The following is a 19,399-nucleotide window of genomic DNA, read 5'->3' as shown; positions in this document are numbered from 1 at the left end:
CTTCAGAAGAGCGAATCGGGGAGGCATGCAGCGCCAACTGGTGAGGCCACTGTAAAAGAGAGGAGAGAGAGAGAGAGGTGCAGATACCCGTGGCGAAAGCTGCGTGGCTTTCTTTTGTCCGCCAGCGGCAGCAGTAGCCTGCCGCATCCGCCATTGTCTCTGTATATACAGTATATATACGCGGCGTTGCATCGGTGGCGCCGGGGTGCTGCCGGATGGAGGTAGGTGGGGGGGGGGGGGGGGGGGGGGCGCTTCCAGAACGTCCAGAACGCGCACCGAGGAGTCAGAGACCTCGGCGGCGGCGGTCGTTAGCCCCGCCGGCCACCGGACACGGGCCCCTCGAAGGCTCTACACAGCGGACGTACCCACGCGCGTGCTCTGACCGCTCGGCTTGACCACTCCGCTTGACCACGTGACCGTAAACGCGGCCTCGTTATCGTTGGGCGGAGACGGAAGGCGGACGACATGAGACAAAGTGGAACTGACCGTATGTACATCCGCGGTGCGCAATTACACGGAGTTCGTGTGGATTGCGATGAAGAGATAACGGACCCTTAGATGGAGGAGGAAACGAAATAGCATACATGTGTGGTCGACCATTGGCGTAATGAGCGGTTATGCTGCAAAGTAGGGCACAAGAGTGACTATATACAGAGGTACTTCGTATAGTGGAGGATGCTTCTATAGTCGTGAGGTTACAGAGTTCATTGGCGTATACCAAGCCATCACTATACGAAGTCTGCTTGCATGCTGAAGCCTTTCGAATATGTAACCGCCATAGTTTTCAGGGAATAGAACTCACGAACTTCGAGTTTTGCAGGACAATGCCTCAGCCAGAACGCCACTGCGCATATCTGTCGCCCGCTAAGAAGACGCTTTTAGATTTCCCGTGGGAAACAGCCTCGGCCGCAGTGCCTATACAAACAAGTTTAAGGACAGATGAGGATTGAAACACTGCGTTTCTCTCAAAATATACCTCTTCCAGATTTTTTTTTCTATCAAAATTCTACACCTGTGCAAACGCTAGGAGACAGTGAAATCATAAATTTGGTCATTCGTGAGCACTTGCGATTTCACACACGGACTGCGACCGCTACTGAAATTCCCTCTGAAAGATATATCTAAACCCGTATGACTCGAATAATCGGATATAGCGGACGCGTACCACGTAATCAGTGATGTTTGTTTTAAATTGACTATAGATGTCGGCTGTATAGGTGTACGTTCATATCGTGTTACAATCCAAAAGTGACAAAGACTTATAGCGCCTTCACAAATGATGATGAAGATGATGATAGTAATTTCTACTAGCATTCCCTTCGAACTGGGGCGGCGACAGCTAGTTACGTTGCCAGCTTGAGCTAATCAGGTATTATATACATCTATAGGAGTCTACCATTTTGCCTATCCTTAATCCTTTATCTCTTGATCAAAACATATGTCTCTATATTGTACAGTTATACCTGTAAGGACTCCGGCTCTATGAATCTCTCCCTGCTTTTTTTTCCATCAATGCTCCAAACGTTTCTTGCTTATCTCGACTGCTGACGAATCAATGCTGCCATTCGATTTGAATCCCAGCGCGCCTGGAAGGTGGACTTGCCTTACGGGTCTTGCTGTATCAATACCTTGGCATTACATTATTACGTGAAGAGTCCAACTCCGGAATTTTGCGGCAGCTGACACACGCCTTACACTGTTGCGAATATTTGCTCCGGTATCTTTTTTGTCCTCAGGCAACCAGCTCGGGCCTCAAATAGCGAGGCATTGCCCTTGGTGATTACTTTTGTGCTTGAATGCATAAAACGACGTTTTGTTAAGAAAGTAACTGGAACGCCAATACATTTCTCCGCAGAAATCGGGAATTAATATCTCGAAACTGGTGTCATCCTGAGAATTCGTTCCCAGTGGATGCGCCTTGCGAACTCCACGGCTAGAATTTGTAAATTGCAATATGGGCCATAATGTAATTAGTTAACAACTTAATCGAGTGATTCTTGTTAATTAGTCGATTACGCATTCCATTTTTTTTTTCAAGTAATGTCCGCCTCTTCGAGCAGACCAGCTCGCGAACTAGAATTGTGCTATCTGCCACAGGCAACCTTTAACAACTTTTCAGTGTTCGCTAAAACACCCTGTATGTAAAAAAAAAAAAAAAAAGGATTAGTAGGGGGGAGGGAGGAAATGGGGGTGCGGCCGGGAGATGATAACGTCCCTGATTCTAACGGCTGCTTTAGAGTATAGCGCTTAATAGAAAATTAGTATCTGCACAACACATGTCATCAAAACGGGGAAGAAGAGCCTCTACGTCGACAGTACGAGCAAGTAATGCTGTCGACGTAGTTGCTCTTCTTCCCCGTTTTGATGCCAGGTGTTTTGCACCACTCAGATTGTCGTCGCTAGCCATCACGACGTGAACGCCATCTAGTGTGAAAATGATCGTGGATTCATGGAACCGAAAGGGCAAGCGCGCAAAACACGAGAAACACGGACACGTCTCCCTTTCCGTATCACGAATCCTATACACCAGGTTGCTCACGTCACTGTCCTTACGTGAAATAGCATATATAATACCGATTTACACGGACCATCGCGCCACCTGTGTACATCACCGTCATATAAGCGGAATGCATAATGATTATTTCTAATGGCATCCTCTTTGGAACGGGGTGGCGACAAATAGTCACCTACCCTGCGGGAAATAAACAGGTTTGACTGTATCTATTGCAGTCAAGCATTTTCGGTATCTCTCCATCTGTTAAAGTTACCAATGCTCGTAACGACCTCGCCTCAATCTCTTCCTTGCTTTTTTTTTTTTTTCCCACCAGTACTCGAAACAGCTATAGCTTATCTCGACCACTGATCAGTTAACGCCATCGGCTTTGAATCCCTGCTTTTCTGAAAGGTCGATGTCCCACATACAGTTCGGGCTAGGCGAATATCTTGGCATTCCATTAACAATGCGCTCGCAGTCGTCTTCGAACTTCTGCTGCAACACACACATACCTCAACCTGTTGCGAATATTTATAGTCCTGTATGTTTTTTTTTGTCCTCAGGCGGGTCAGGTCGGGCTTCGAATAGTAAGGCACTACCATTTGTGTTATCGTGAAGATTTTCTCCCTTGATCTTATTTTTTACTTTCCGTCTTTGGAGAACTTCATGGACTCTTGTTTGTTTCCATTCATTGCGTCCGATTTACCGTCTCTGTTTCTCTCACTTGTTCCTCTTCTTCCTTTCCGAGCCCACGCTATTTAGGTGACGGACATTAGTTAGTGCACTCAATATATATATATATATGCTCTTTTGCTATCAGCCATGTTCCAAGGTTTTTACTTTAAACCAATTTCGGTTTGCTCTTATCTGACTTCAAAAAAGATCCAATTCATGTCACTCTGCCCTGCCTCATTTGCGCTTTTACCGTGGACTCTCAATGCAATTGGCCCACCGCTCTTTGGCTAACTTCCAACCCAGACAAGATCCCTGATTTTAAAGCATACGTAACAGCGTTTCAAAGCGTTAGCGCTGGCATCAGTGCTCATTTCCAAATTCCTTACGCCACCTCAGATTTATTGTAGACCCAAAGTGACCAATGTTTCATATTGCACTACATTGTGTTGCTCCATTTCATCCTCAGTTTTTCTTGGTGATTGTTTGAGTACAGGCCTTTCCTTCGTTTATGTATACGCCCAGGCGTTTGCATTGCTTGACTATCGATATGACCTGTTCATAATTAATACCAATTCATTGCTCGCTTCTTCATTTCAAACCCTAATTCCAGATTTCTTCTGTTCTAGAATTAAGGTCAAGACATGTCGCTTCACTGCCGCACGTGTTCGCAACCCTCTACAGGTCCCCCGCATTGTCCACTAAAGTATAGGACTACGTCATACGCATACATTATCACAGGGACACTGATTTACACGGCCGCAGATATTCGCAAGCCTCTGTAAGTTCCCTGCATTGTCCGCTCGTAGCACAGCGGAATATCGCTGGTGCGATCTTTACGGGAACCGGGAAATAAAACGTATCATCCGAAAATCGTATTTTCCGGAAATATTCGCACATAAGGAAAAAATTCGTATATAACGGGAAAAACGTGTTACACAGAATCATATCAACGATATTCCACTGTATATATGTCGTCCGCATATAAACCCATCCTCTGTTGTTGGGACTCGTACGGATTGTCGCGCCACCTGTGGACAATCGTCGTCCCATGTGGAGTGCTGCAGAGGCGTCGACGATATGCGCCGTCTGTAGAAAATAATCGTATATAAGAAGAAAAAACTTCGTATACAAAAACGCATTATCCCGAAAAACGCATTATGCGGAATCGTATCAACGAAAACTCCCCCGTATATATGTCCTCCGTATATACGTAAACCCAGGGACCCCCTGATAGACGCATACGGATTATCGCGCCACCTGTGGACAATCGTCGTCGCCACACATGCGGAGTGCTGCTGAGACATCGACGACGATGCGGCGTCCGGCGGCGCCACTCGAGCCGTTCACCCAGCGCAGGAATCGCCTCGGGCGGTGTGGCTGACCGCGTCGCGCTACACTGGGTGCCGTTTCCGGTCCGCCGCCGCCGGCCGCACCGGAAACGCATTGGCGCGAGAACGCGGGAGAGAAAGAGAGAGAATAAGACAGACTGCGCATGGGGGCTCGTGCAGGTTGGTTGGTGGGCCACTGTAGACGTCGCTGCAGTCTATGCAAAACCGCCTTAATGACAATCGTGATTCTTTTTACGATTAAAAGTGCCATCGCAGCATATATATAGCGCCGGCCGCGGGGGCAGGGATTAAGGAGAATGCCACGAGGGGGCGCCGCCACGTAGGGCAAGCCGGACACGGTTGAGGGAAGCACGAAATTGGCGTCAGGTGGCAGGCCGCGATGCGAAGAAGGGCGGCGCGCTCATCTGTTCACCCGAGGACGCAGAAGCCAGTATATGCAGTGAATGCCTGTCGCGGTGGTTCAGTGGCCACGGCGTGTACATGCTGCCGAGCACAAGGTCAGGGGTTCGATTCCCCAGCCCTATGGTGGCGTGCGCGTGTAATTACGTTAGCCGAAATTAATGAGCATATCTTCGGCCGCTGGACCTGCAAGACGAAGTTCCTGATGGGAACAGTGCACGGCGACACATAACGACGCATCTAACCGAACAAGCTTGTATACATTTGGTGTTTTGCTTCCTCTGTACTTTCCTGCAAGGGCGGTAGAACAGGGTGGCACTGTAACGCTTTGATGGTATTTTTCGTTATATCGGCCACCTGCTTTTTTATTTCTTTAGCTCAAAAAAATTTTTTTTTCAAAAATCGCCAGCGACAGACAACACTGTTGCACCTTTTTCAGGTACAGCCTTATCGAAAAATGATAAGCCCCATGTCCAGTAATTTCATACGAACGTATGAGATCCATAGTTGTGAAAATCGACCCGCCGTGGTTGTTCAGTAGCTGTGGTGTTGGGCTGCCGAAGCACGAGGTGGCCCGCTAAAATCCCGGCCACGGCGGGCCGCATTACGATGGGGGCGAAATGCGAAAACAACCGTGTACTTGCATAGATTTTGGTGAACATTTAAGGAATCCCAAGTGGTCCAAGTTATTCCGGATTCCCCCACTACGGCGTGCCTCAGTCCGATCGTGTGTTCTGCCACATAAAACCCCGTAATTTAATTTTAGCTGTGAAAAGCGCGAAGTGGACAAAGACGGACTTCTGAAACAGCACGAGCGTTTAGTAACATCTGAAATGTTTTATTAGAAAGTGAGATACATATAATTAAACCACAATGTGAAAAAGACTCGCTTGTCAACAGTGCCGACTTAGATAAGATCACACACTCAATTTAACTGCCACTGCTTAGAACAACCCTCGTGAAATGTATCTTACTATGCTGAGAAGACACGAACGCTCGGCTCAAGCACGTTTTTTTGTTGGCCTCGATGAAAAAAAAAGACGTCTCGAAGAGTTCACGTGCTACAGTTGATCCGCTGATCTGAAGAGAATCGTTGGTATCGTCTAATCTTAAGAAGCAAGCCGGAATTTCGACAATGCCGAGACAAATTGGAAGTCGACGTTCCTTTCAAATAATTCCTGTGTTACCTTGGGCGCTCACTCGCTCATTGACCCCTCTGTCCCCCGTACATCTTGCGGCACATGCCATATGGGAATGTCGTGCGCAACAGATTTCAGGCAGGTCGTGAACCGTGTGACGTGATCAGCAGTGCACGAACCACGTGTGCTTTCTTCGTCCAATTTTCGTTATTCAGCTGCACAAACTATTCCTATATGGCTTTTCTACAAACTAGATGTCAGTTTCTAATAAAACCTTTTCAGTTGAAAGTAAGCGTTCGTTCTGTTTTCTTCTGTCACATTTGTCCCTGCACGCTTCTAAGTATGAATGCACAGTTACGTCCAATTGCTGAACGTATGGGAGTCTCATATAAAACCCCGAATGTTCCAATATATGACATGGGGCATGCCTCACATGATATATTGGAACATTCTGGTTTTTATATGTGACCCTCATAAGGCATTATTATATATGGGGCACATGGAGTTTTTGATATGAACGTTTCGTAAAGACATCTCCGGGGAAACAATAAGCAAATGAACGCAGCCATGTTTTGTTGCTTTCTTTCCAACACGTCAAAATAACGAAATTAATTAAAATAAAGCCTCGGCCAAATCACAAACGCATGTGTTACAAGTTAATGGAAAGAAGTAGAATAAGCAGCCCTAGCAAAAATCGCACGTCATATTCAGTTGCACCTCAACATTAATTCTACTGAAGGCGACAAATTATCAACAGAAATACAATAGAATCTCAACAACGACTTTCGCAAGGAAAAAGATGTGGAAAAAATGCCGCAGTGCAATTTTGACCACCTGATATTCTTTAACGAGCACTTAATACAAACTACACGGGTGCATTTGCATTCCTCCCCCATCGGAATGCGGCCGCCGACGCCGAGCGCGAACCCGCGACCTCCTATTAAGCAGCGTTACGCCATAAAGCAAGAAAAAGGCTGTTTCCTCGAGCGTGCAAGCGCGTCGCACGTAGTAGAGCATGTCAGCGTCACGGTGTGTTTATGCGTTCATTACTTTCAAATTGCGAGAACTTAAACATTTCTTGCGCGTTTAGGCGAGGTCCTAAGCGTTATAAAAAGCCGAGCGGCAAAGGAAAAAAATGTTATTTATTTCGCCAGGGCGTCTTGCGTAGCACCATAATTGCCACGAAGCAGTCTAAATTAGCTAACGCTACAGCTAATTAACTTCAGAATTAATTACCTTATGAGAGAGAAGAGAGAAACCTTAATGGTAAGCCGGAGGTAATGACCTGCTATATGAGAGCACGCGTTGAAGTTGCCGAATCGAAGTCAGTTATTGTTCAAAGCATGTATGCAGATGGAAAAAAAAAACTTGAAATTTCCGTGCTCTTTAAAGAGCCCATAAATTTGCGGGAAGTCATGTTTTGTGTGCTGCGGGTTCGCTATAGAATCTATTTATTTATTATAGATTGGACATGTTTGGAACAAGTAAACACATATGCCGCAGGCTTTTCCACAACCGTTAAATTGTTAACTTAATGAATGATAATAGCTGAAATGAATAATTTCAGCTATTTAACAGTTCTCAACCACACGCTATGGGCAGGCACTTTAAATGCAAGCAACAAAGGCACAATACGCTTTTTTTTATTATCTTATGCTCTCAACATTATATATATAGTTCTGAGACCACAAGGGAATAAAAATAAAACGAAGTATATGAAGAATGCAGAAGTTAGCTTATCAACCCATCCTGAAGTCAGATGAGCAACCTGGAGGTATATAGACCATGCATTGCGCTGCAATTCAGAGACTGCCCATAAAAATCTGCCACGAAATATATTTGTACACGCGCCGCGTCGGCTTAGTGGCTACGTCGTTATGCTGCTGAGAACGAGGTCGCCGGTTCGGTCACCGAGCGTGACAGCCTTATTCCAATGGAATGCAAGAATGCTCGAAGGTGCTTGTTTTACGTGCTTGTTTTCAACAATTCCAAAGTGGTCAAAATTATTCCAGAGACCTCCGCCACCACGGCGTCTCTCGTAGCGACAGAGATGCTTTGAAAGTAATTATCAATCAATCAATCAATTAGAGAATAAATAAATAAACCCAAATAAATAACATTCACTCAGCCAATCAACAAGTCCATCAATCAGTCAATCGCACTCTCAACCGTACCATAAGTTAGTCAGACGATCAATTAATCAGTCAGCCAGCGAGACATTCAATCAACCAACGTCAATCAACGAGTCAGTCACACTTTGCCAGTCAACCAACGCACCATCAAGCAGTCCGTCACATTCAGACAGTCAGCTAGTCAATCGGTCGCGCAATCAACCAATAATATTCGTGCTTCACACCGCCATGTTTAGGTCTCGGTGAAATGATACGTAAAGCAACAACGCTAGCTCTCACACAAAATATTCAATTTATATACGCATCCGCGCAGCCTATATACACTGAAACTTACGACAGCACCTCTTACCGATTTCATTACCGTATAACTGCCGTTACATCAACTGTCAGAGCCATGGAGATAAATACTTATAACCATTTGTCTCATGATTATAAATTTCACGTGTGCATATACTGTATATATTACTCGCCGGAAAGTTAAAAAAAAAAACAGTTGGTAGTCAGCGCTTGTCTTCGTCGCTTCCTGCCCAATTGTACCGGTGTGCGCTGTAATTCATTAACCAGCTCTCAAGCTTTCCAGCAGTCATGCGTCGCGCGAAGGGTTCGCTCAAAGTCAAGCCGCGGGTCGAAGTTTTGCTTTATCGTCAAGACGTTATAAACAATCCAGAGCAATCGGACCTTCTGGTATAGTTCACGGCTAAGAACAGGCCTAACGGCGGAATGCCGTCGACATGCAGAAACATGACATTGTGTATAACACGGGTGTTTCAAGGAATTTAAATCAAATTCTGGATCGTTACGGACAAAAAATGACGATCTCATTATGAGGCAAGCCGCAATGGAAAGCTCCCGATTAATTTTGGCCACCCGGGGTTCTTTAACGTAAATACGGCTTATTCGGAGCCCTGGTGTAAGAGGTGGCGCATGTCACAGGATGTGTGGGACGTGACAATTAATGCGCTAATTAACTAAAATCACTACATTAATTGTATAGCTATTGGATTTATACGGCTCAACGCAATCGATAGGGCGCAATCGCGGAGAAACCAACTGAACTGCGCAAATCCGCTTATGTGCCTCGCCTTTGAACATACTTGCCATATCCCCCTACCCCTACGTAATGCCCACGCAGGTAAAAGGGGAAAGTAAAATTAGAGAACAACCTGAGAGTGAAAATAAAGGAAAGGAATATGTACGTCGCGAACCTGAAATACTAAAGTTGCGACTGAGCGGCGCAGCGCCCCCAATTTCCCCGTCCCAGTGACGCAGTCTCTCCATATACCACGTGAGCGCCGATATCACGTGACCAGCCGTCAAGAGCAGGTAACGGGCACGTAACCAGCTGTATAACGTGGCAGTGATGCCCACAGCGCTTCCATCGACATGCCCATCCCTATACCGCCACCTACAAGACGCCCGCCCACGCTACAGACGGCCATTGCCCCCCCCCCCCCCTACCCCATCCCACAGATCGATATCGGTACACGAATCTGCCATACGAGCCTGCCGCAGTCTGTGCGCTGCGGACGTCCGCAGCGGTTTCAAGATGGCGCCAGACTGAGAAGAGAAAAGACATACGTACCGTTTACGCAATGTCGAAAAAATAATAAAAGGAAGAGATGAGAAAGAAAAGAAATAGTGGCAGCGGACGGCGGAGCCGATTGGCCTGGCGCAGAGGCCCCGCCCCCCTCCTCCGCAGCCCCCCCTTGCCTTTCGAAATAGCTCTCAAGAGTGTGCGCCGCGCCGCCCGTCGAAAAAGAGTACAAAAGAAACAAAACCGGCGCCGGTGAAAGGAACGCGGCAGTAGGGGGGCAGCCCCGATGCCACGCCTCTTTTTCGTGAGGGTGTCCGGAGCCCCGCTGCGCAGGCGCAGGCGCTGCACAGGCGACAAGTGGCGCGCGCGCGCGCGGAGCCGGGATTTGCATGCCCCTAAGTTGCCGTCCCGCTAGCATCGAGGTCCCGGAGGCTGTATGTTCCTCGCATCAGATATATCCGCCTTGCATGGTCATGATTGTGTGTTCCCACAACCATGAGTAGAGGATGATAATGATGATGATGATGTTACAAACTCTACCTTCTTTCTTTCTTTTTTTTTCTTTTTTTCTTTTTTTTTTTTTTTGGCAGAGTAAGCGCTTGCTGTAGATGTATGCTGCGAGGTGCTGCCGCTAGGGTCAGGCAGGACAGACCAGGAACTTCCTTCATTAGGCGCGAAAATTTCAGATTCATAGCACTTCGTGCCTGCGCGTGTCAGATGACATTGTCGAAAGGTCGTCCTTTGAGCGGTGCGCCTAAATTACCTCTAAGTTTTGTTACGCGGCTAAGGCAGCTCTAATATGTATAATGAAGCGTGGCTAATACCGTGTTTCTTGCCACCTAATAAGGTAGCTGTGTCTTGTTTTTCAGGGGAATTTAGCTTTGTTTAGGAACGGGGAGGTGGGGTGCAGTCGAGGACGGTAGAGAACTATACATGTATAGGTGGTCTGATGCGACCAGAAATTTACAGGCAAAGGATGTCAGCTGACGCGAGAGAGAGGTAACTAGATGGATAAAAAAGTATTTTGTCCTGAAATATGGACACGGATTGGGTTAATGATGTTGAAAGAGAAACGTTAAGTTGGGCTGTGGACTGGCAAGCTAAACTTCCATATAACATTGATAAAGTCACGTTTACCGCCAAGTACCGTCAGGCCTACCGCCTTTTGCCTTGGCTTCCCCTTTCGTTTGAAAGAAATAAACACTAAAATCAACTTGGCAAGCCCAGAAAGGACGTGAAAACTTGGGATTGGTGCCATTCCAGCAACAGCTTCCAGTGACGTCATAGATTTTGACAGCTTCCGCTGAAGCCTATACGCAACTGTTTTATGAACAGAGAAGGATGCAGCACTGCAAGCGAACGGACGCACAGACTCAGCCAGGCAGCGCTTGGGACCATCCCCATGCACAGAAACGGCTCAAAGCAAGCGGAATACGCATCGACATCAGCGACGTCACACAGCAGCGGCATTGGCGCGAAATTCAAAAATAAAACTTTTGCCTTCATTTTCCCGCTGATAATAGAATATTTTTTGTGTGTGCGTGCGCCACAGATATACAAGGCTCAGTTTTGAAAGAACAGCATGGAGGATGGAAATGAAATAGGAGGGAAGATTATACGTCACATAGCCAGCCTTGGCGAGCCAACTCTGCGTGAAGCCATTGCCTTCGCTTTTTGCCTCGGAGTATCGGTCAAACACGTGACCTCTATCACTCGGGCGTATTGGCAAAGAATGTCTGGTTCCCTGTAGTTTACTATCGACGTGCTCTGCCTGCAGAGCGCAGGCACTGAAATCTATACACCGACGCTCTGACGTGAAGTTGACGTGTGGTACGTGGGCCGACTAATTTTACTTCCGTCGCATTGCGCGATGCTCTCTCCTAGTTACTTTCTCCGTGCCTACCAGACTAAACTCCTTTAAAGCTTCACTTTGGTTTACTCTTCAAAAGGGGGCTGACAAATCGAAAATGCCACGTCGGTTACATTTGTATTCAGTTAATCATCTTTGCGTCGGTAAAGGCACACCCTCTGAACACTACAGGCAAAATACTAACAAGCATGCTGGTTGCTATACGAACCAGTTTAGATGTCAGTACGCAGGATATGGACGCGTCGTGACGTCATAACATATTAGCACGATCCGTTAGTTACATCGCTGCCACACAGAAGCACAGCTAGAATAAATGCGTGCAGCATACTTGGAAACGTCAGTATAACTAGCCTTACCGTTACACGAAGTCAGGAAACTGTTTCTCTGTGTTGTGATGTCACGTTAACGTCAATGACGGCAGGTCCGGTATTTAAGCCATCAAATTAAAATTATATTTCGCTTTCCGACCGTCAAGCTCGCTAAATTTAATATTTTCTACGTGCGAAAATCGCGTGGTAGTGTTTCTACAGCTTCCAAAATTCGTGCGAGTATTCAAGGTCAACGGCAACGAAAGCTTACATTGGCTAAATCGGTTATAAACGGGTAGTGCAACACTACTGAAGTAATCTTGACAAAGTTACGGGGCTGGTAATTGTCTAATTTTCTTATTAGCAGTATTTAAATATATACAGCTCCCACACATAACGGCGCGTGCACCTGGTGATTAGCGGATATGACGTAAGTCCCAGCAGGTCACCTGGGATTTTTTTAGGCCCGCCGCGGAGGACAGCCGCGGGCGGTCCAATAATATCGGAAGTGATACGTTACTTGCGACGGGCATGCAATAACGGCACCATTCCTTTTTTTTTAAGCTTTGGCATTATAAACGGCTATTTTTGTAAGCTTTTCATGAACCGCACCCACTCGTATTTCAAAAGTAATTTTTTTGCACGAATGCCTCTCCATATCTTCGCTACCTGAAACCGTGGTCGACACGGCGACTGCGAGAACTTCGCGCCTAGGAAAACTATAGTATGAGAGCATATATGTATATATATATATATATATATATATATATATATATATATATATATATATGTTGCAGGACCCCTTTTCGACGACACTCCCGCCACACCTTCGCTTCCGCCCTCAACGCAGTGGCGCCACCTCGCGTGATGGCCGTCGCCGCCGCGCCACACACCACGGGTCCCCCTCCTCCCGCGTGCCGCTCGTCTTTTTCAAGGTTATCAGCAGTGCGTGCGCGATCACAGAAGCGTGTCGTCGCGCCGGGCGCTTCCACCCCCCGACAGCAGCGGCAAGCAACGCGAGCAGCAGAGCACGGACTACTGTCGCCGTTGCCGCCCGTCTGTTGAGCGCGCGGCGACGTCCCCATGCGCGCCAGCGCGACCATATCGACGGAGGGGGGGGGGGGGGGGGGGGAGAAGCAGGGAGACGGCCGTACACCCTCTCCACCGGAGCCTACGTGCAACCGGGCGGCGTGGACACAAAAGGATCGTACGGTGGACGCGTGGTGTGTAGTCGTGGACGTGTAGACTTGTTTGCAGCCGAGGAGGAGAGCCCTGCATAGTTGGTTATGAGGCAACCATTAGTTTATAAGCGGAAGCCACATGGGACATATTTCTCGCGTATTCTCGGCGTCGTATCGCCCGACACCAACCGCGTCATCCATTCTACGCAGCAAGAATAGAATGTGTCATGTAGGTACCGCTGTTTTATGTGGTTGTCAATGAAAGCTGGTGGCCTGTGGCTAAATAAGGCAACCATTGTAGCATATACGCGGCAGCCACAGGGGACGAATTTCTCGCGTATTCTCGGCGTCGTATCGCCCGACACCAACTGCGTCATCCATTCCACGCAGTGCGAATAGAATGTTCCATGTGGGTACCACTGTTCTATGTGGTTGTCGATTTTTTAAGATGGTAGCCTATGGCGCGCATTTAGGTTGTGACAGAGAGCGGATACTGCGCAGAATGAAACTGAAATTTCGGACTCCGGACCACGCCACGCACGACGACAAGACGCCTGAAAGGCCCATTCCATGTGGTTACTGCTTCACGCTCTCTTCGGAGATCTTGCAGAAACCAGGAACACCGGCCGGCACGCTTCTGCTGCAGCAGCTGTCTGTTTTTGCTCAAGTATTCGCTTTTCCTTCTTTGTAAAGAGGAATAAATGCTAAATAAGGTAGTCTTAAGAGAAGCAGAACAATATTAATAAATGTTGTGTCCCAAGTGGCACTCGTAAACGTCATTGGTCCCAATGTAGGACCAATGACGAACCAACATTACAGCATCGATGTCCCAATGTTGCCCAACATTGGGCCATCAGTGATTTCCGTGCTGCTTGAAGCATGACGTTATATCAATGATACATATGAATAAAGCCCCATGTGAAGACCTGTGCATAATTCGGAAATAAGTAACTTAGTAAAAATGACAGAAAAACAATGACATCTGCAAAAAGACAAGTATTCGAACATTACACGCAGTGTAGCTGTCATGTTATGAAAATAAGCAAGTGTAAAACAGATAAGAACAGAGGGAAAGCCAGGAGTAACGACAGATTTACGACTGTGATGAAAGTCCGACATGACGTAAGTCCAGACCTGTAGATCCACTGTTGGTAGCATATCGCCTTGTTCGCGTCTATCCTCTTCATTCTCGCCTTTTTTTTTACGCTGGTTTCTTATTTTGAACAACACGGCAGCTACACTTTGGGCCAAATGTCTGTTCTCTTGTTTCTCGCCTTAATTGTTATCTGTCATCTGTTTCAGTCAATTATTTCCTCAATTAAGTACAAAAGTTTCCTAATACAGTCATAGAATATGAATATTGCTTTTGTATATCATTGATCTAACGTTCTAATAGCATAGAAAGCAGTGAACGCCTAATGCTGGAACAAAGTAGGGCAATATACATTCAATACTGGCAGTGCGCTGGACTGCATTGGTCCAACGTTGCTGGCGTTGTCATTTATATTTGGGACATGACAGTAGACCGTTTTGTTGACTACAGCACCAACACTGCACTTATGACTGCAATCTATAAGCTCAGAGTTGCAAGTGCACCTTTGATATACTGTATGGGCAGCTCAAATTATTTTTTTGTTAAGTGTCCTTTAAAGGTAACACCCCCTCCCCCCCCCCCAACTTTAACTATTTTTCTCACGAACAAAATCATATATGCACTTTTTTCTTTCTAGTATATTTCAGCTTCACTGGCGAAAAGGCGTTCAGAACAGATAAAGTGACGTAACTGCCCGACCAATTAAAAACTATACGTAACCGGTACGCTATAAGGGTGCGAGCAAACGAGGTACAAACCGTCAAACCTATACCAGCCAAGCTATCCGATCGACCATTCACTTGACTACCAGCGCTATCCCTGCAACTCTTTGCTGAGTAAAGGCTTGGACCAAAGACGACAGCGCAATGGCTTGCATAACGACTGCAGATAGATGCAGGTTGGGGGGAGAAAAAAAAAAACCCCCGTCCTGAAAAGCGGTAACGCGTCGGCCGCGCTCACGAACGCGGCGAGATAGCAGGCGACAAAAGAAAGCAGTCGCGCGTCCCGCTGCATGGACTTGAATGCACGACGCCGGGCATCTCGACCGCCAAGATGCGTTCGAACAAAGCGCGCGCATGCCTTGACGTCTCCCGAGCATGAGTGGGTTTTTTGTCCTTGGCTTCCCGACACGCTCCCGCGCGCGTGGCGCCATCTATTGCGCGGCTTGTGAATCAGCCGAGCGGTGAAAAACGCAGCGCTTTTATCGCGCACTCTTGGACTTTGTATGCGTATGTCCACGGGTCTCCGCGGCCAGGTTATCTATATCTAGCCCACCACCTATGTACGTGGTGGGCTAGAGAGAGAAGAGTTCAGAAATAAGGTGTAAATACTTACGAAAAAAAGCGTGTGTTTACCTGCTAACGTTTCGCGGCCGTGGCACCGCGCCTGATTTCACGCACATCATGCTCAACGTTGGCGCCACCGACGGACTATGTGCCATGTCGGTGGTGCGCCTTCGCGGACGTAATAGCCGGGAAGAAACACGCAAAAAACGGGAAGCTAATAGACATGACATTACGAGAACTAAACAGGACCGACGTTTAATGGCGTAAGATCCGTGAAAACGTAACATGAAGCAACGTAGGTCAACGAGGTCGTGCTGGGTTATATGTCGTGACGCAATGGTTACGCCGCAGGTAGGTGCACTCTCTATTCGAGCAGGCCTGACACAACGGCCCCGCGCGGTGATCAGTATGCACATGAAGAAGACGATGAAGTGCACACGCAGCGCTCACACTATATACAGTCAAACACCAAGACATAACGAACCTCGATTTAACGAAATTCGCGATGTAACGAACTATTTTTATTTCCTGATCTTAGTTCCATTGGATTACCGGAATCTCGAATTAACGAAATTGGCGATATAACTAAAGTTTTTCGCTGCAAGTAGAACTTCGTTATATCGAGGTTCGACTGTATCGCAATACTATTCTAAGAGCGGCACCACTGGCGACGTATCTACATGTCTTAAAGATATACCAAGAAATACGTCGGCGTTCTACTTATGTGTTTGCCTCTAGGAAGGCTTTCGGCGAAAACAATTAAGTGGAACGCTAGCTGGATTCCATAAATGCAACAAATGCGCACAAACGTGGAAGGTTAAAACGTCAATTAGAGAAGTTTGTTAATCAGTCAATTGAACACTGTGGTAGGTCGTGCACATTGTATCCACCTGTTTCTGAAGTGTAACCCCCCCCCTCCCCTCCCTGTAAAGAGGCGGAACCACGCTATCTGCCCAAAGTCATTCTTTAATCTGTCCGGCATAGTATTAACTAAAACAAAGCAGGAGATATACTTAATATATGCCGCCAGCAAAGAAAGACCATGACGTGCCGGGCGGGCAATGAACACAACGGCAGAAACGACGCCGCTCGGAATCTCACTTCCTCCACATACTCTCAAATGAGCTCCGTTTTTAAGCGCTCCGTTTGTTTCAACCCTTCACTGCCTTGCTTAAGGTCATCTGCTATCGTGCCACTGCGCCCCCTCCCCAACCGGAAGTCGGTCGGGGAGACCGGAAACCGGAGCACACCTCTCAAGCCGGGCAGTCGCAGCGAGGACGACCCCGCTCGCCACGCGTGCGTGAAAAGAACGTTCCAATTAGCCGACAACTATGCAGGCGTGTATTTAACTAGCAGGACCCGCAATAACATACACGAAGCTTCTTTTACATATACTTTCTTTCTTTCTTTAAACGCCGTTTCCGCACCCTCACACCGGAGCCCCGACTACATACGGCGCCAATTAATATACGCTCAGCGGGTCAACGTACGGATATGACTCTGGGGGCTCTCCAACGGGCACGGAGAGTATATCACGTGACACACCTAAGTAAAGTCGCGGGCGTCGCATTCCCATCCAATTACGAAGGAGGACGCGTCTCCGTCCGATTACGCATGCGTGCAAAGGGCGTCTCATTATCATGAGACGCCTCCTGGTGGCGAGAGCTAGCGCCAGTCCACTCCGCCCGGTCGCTCGCTCGCGAGAGCCGCTGACGTCACTTCCGGTCGTTCTGCGGCGCACCCTAGTAGTGTATACGAACAGGTGTTTCGGAACCTGCGATGGGCATGTTTCCGCTTCCCACGGCTCTGTGAGTAATGCATCTGAGTGTCGGATCACGCAAACTTGGGGGGAAAAAAACATTGCGGAAGAAGAAGCGGGAAATCTCGATGGAAATTTCACGGAAACGAGTAATCACTCCGCTGCCCCGGACCTTAGTATATACAGTGCTGTATGCGAGGATATTAAACTCATTCGACCCCAACTTGTTTTTCTGTTACTTGAATAATAATGCAGAGCGAAGGTGCGTGAGAGTTTCTTGAAGAACATTGTAGTTGCAGTGAGGATGAGAGATATCATATGATCGGTTTGACATGCACGTGGCTTCTCCTGTAAACCATGGTTGCGGTTTAGGCTATGAATAGAGGCCTTGAAGCCTTGATCCATGCGTATTACACTGTTATTCGATCACATGATATAGAGTGAATAAGAAAGGATGAAGCATAAGAGTGAAAAAAATTGATTTAATACGTCAGCACAATGACAGATTCACTAGTAATTCGTGCCGGCTGCAGCACAGAAATTAAAAGTAGGCCTACAATGTAGCGTGAGTGCTTGCTCGTACCATATTGTCTGCGAAGTCAGCATTGTCACCACGGACACCTCAAAAATTCACCGAGAAGGCGGCGAAGCGACAGAATGTACCGAGCGATATCGAGAATAGGAGTAGGAAGCGATGGCGGCCTGGTCACGCGTTAAAGGATGGCGGCGCCCCAAGCATGGCGCTGCAGTCAAGGCCTTTTAAATTCGACTATAATTCAACTTCACAAGGCGCTAATAAGGTTCCACGCATGCCGCAATGAAAGAGGGTCACATGATTATTTATTGATACTCGCGTTGGACCATAGAAGGCGGACTAATGAAGCTCGGTGTATACAATATAGGGTCAAAGGCAACTGATTAGAACAGCCGGCGGGCTATTCTTAGCAAAAGTCGCTATAGATATGATGTTGTCTTTCCAATTACTTTTGACTGATTTAAATAGACGTTCTCTCGATAAGGTGGAAGCTTGGGCGAGTTGGTGATTCAATATCGACATGACTGCACAGTGTAAAAGACGAGGACGGAAGAAAGGACACGACACAGGCGCTGTTGAAATGCTATTGAGATACTATTGCTGACGAGACGCACTGTTGAGATGCTATTGAATATAGCGCGATGATTGCAAGGGCTGGCGGAACTAAAGAAGTGTGTACCTGCTGGTCACATCTAAAGAAAGAAATAGAGAAAGAGAACACACAAATGACAACACCGACACGCACAGTTCGTTCCCACGCTTCCGCGAGCTGCCGCCAGGCGGCGAAGCGGTCGCGGTACTCCCATAGTAACCCCCAGGTGCTCAGGGCCACTTGTATATATATAAGGGGGGCTCCATGTGCACGGGTTCGAGCCACGGTCGCTGAAGGGTGAATAGGTGTACTGAGACATTCGGCCACCAAAATTTCCATTACCGCAGACTGTACGTATACGCGAAACGGGAATCTTCGGCGCACTTCAAAGAACACACCGCCGATCGCCGCATTCCGAGAAATCGATCCGGAACTCCAGGACACCGTGGCGTCTTCGAGGGTGCATAGTATATACATGCCCCGATGCGACGCGCTGCCGCCTCAGGGCCGTTAAACCCTGCCGACGTGAACTTTGTCCCTTTACCCCTCACACCCTTCTGTCTCTATTTCTTTTTTCTTTCTTTTCTTTCCTCGTCGGAAACAGACTGGTGCAAAGCTGCTGCTGCTGCTGCTGGCCCGAGTTGGCCCGCATGTTGTGTGCGGACGGTATACATAACACGGTCCGCTGACTTCGCAACGCACTCTCTCCAGTTCAGAGCAGCGAGAGAGAGAGGAGGCCGCTTTCGCTTTTGGCGTGTCTGTCTCAAGCGAGTCCGCGCGCGGACAGGGTTTGAAGAGAAGAAGAGGTGCTGAGAGAAAGGGTTGATCTCTGCAGTACCCCCAGCGCGACCTGTGTGTGAATATTATATATATATATATATATATATATATATATATATATATATATATATGCGCGTGTGTCGACAAAGAGATGAGGGGAAATGGTTGATCTCTGCGTTGCCGGTGCGACCTGCGTGTGATATAGATATGTACATGCGAGGCATCAAGGCACGGACCGCGAGTGGGGACCACATTTGAGCACGCGTCGCTGAA

General features: G+C 47.5%; 1 protein-coding gene across 1 annotated transcript in view; it reads right to left on the bottom strand.

The window, feature by feature from the left end:
* The window catches only part of LOC125940865 (uncharacterized), a 45,701-nt gene extending 26,703 nt beyond the window's left edge, over positions 1-18,998 (bottom strand). Inside the window, exon 1 of the mRNA XM_049657494.1 lies at positions 18,953-18,998. Within this exon, the coding sequence (XP_049513451.1) occupies positions 18,953-18,998 (46 nt within the window). The remainder of the gene's footprint in view (positions 1-18,952) is intronic.
* Between the last annotated feature and the right edge of the window lie 401 nt (positions 18,999-19,399).

The sequence above is a fragment of the Dermacentor silvarum genome, chromosome 10 (assembly GCF_013339745.2).
Source record: "Dermacentor silvarum isolate Dsil-2018 chromosome 10, BIME_Dsil_1.4, whole genome shotgun sequence".
Classification (NCBI taxonomy): domain Eukaryota; kingdom Metazoa; phylum Arthropoda; class Arachnida; order Ixodida; family Ixodidae; genus Dermacentor; species Dermacentor silvarum.
This window is presented reverse-complemented; position numbering and strand designations above follow the sequence as displayed.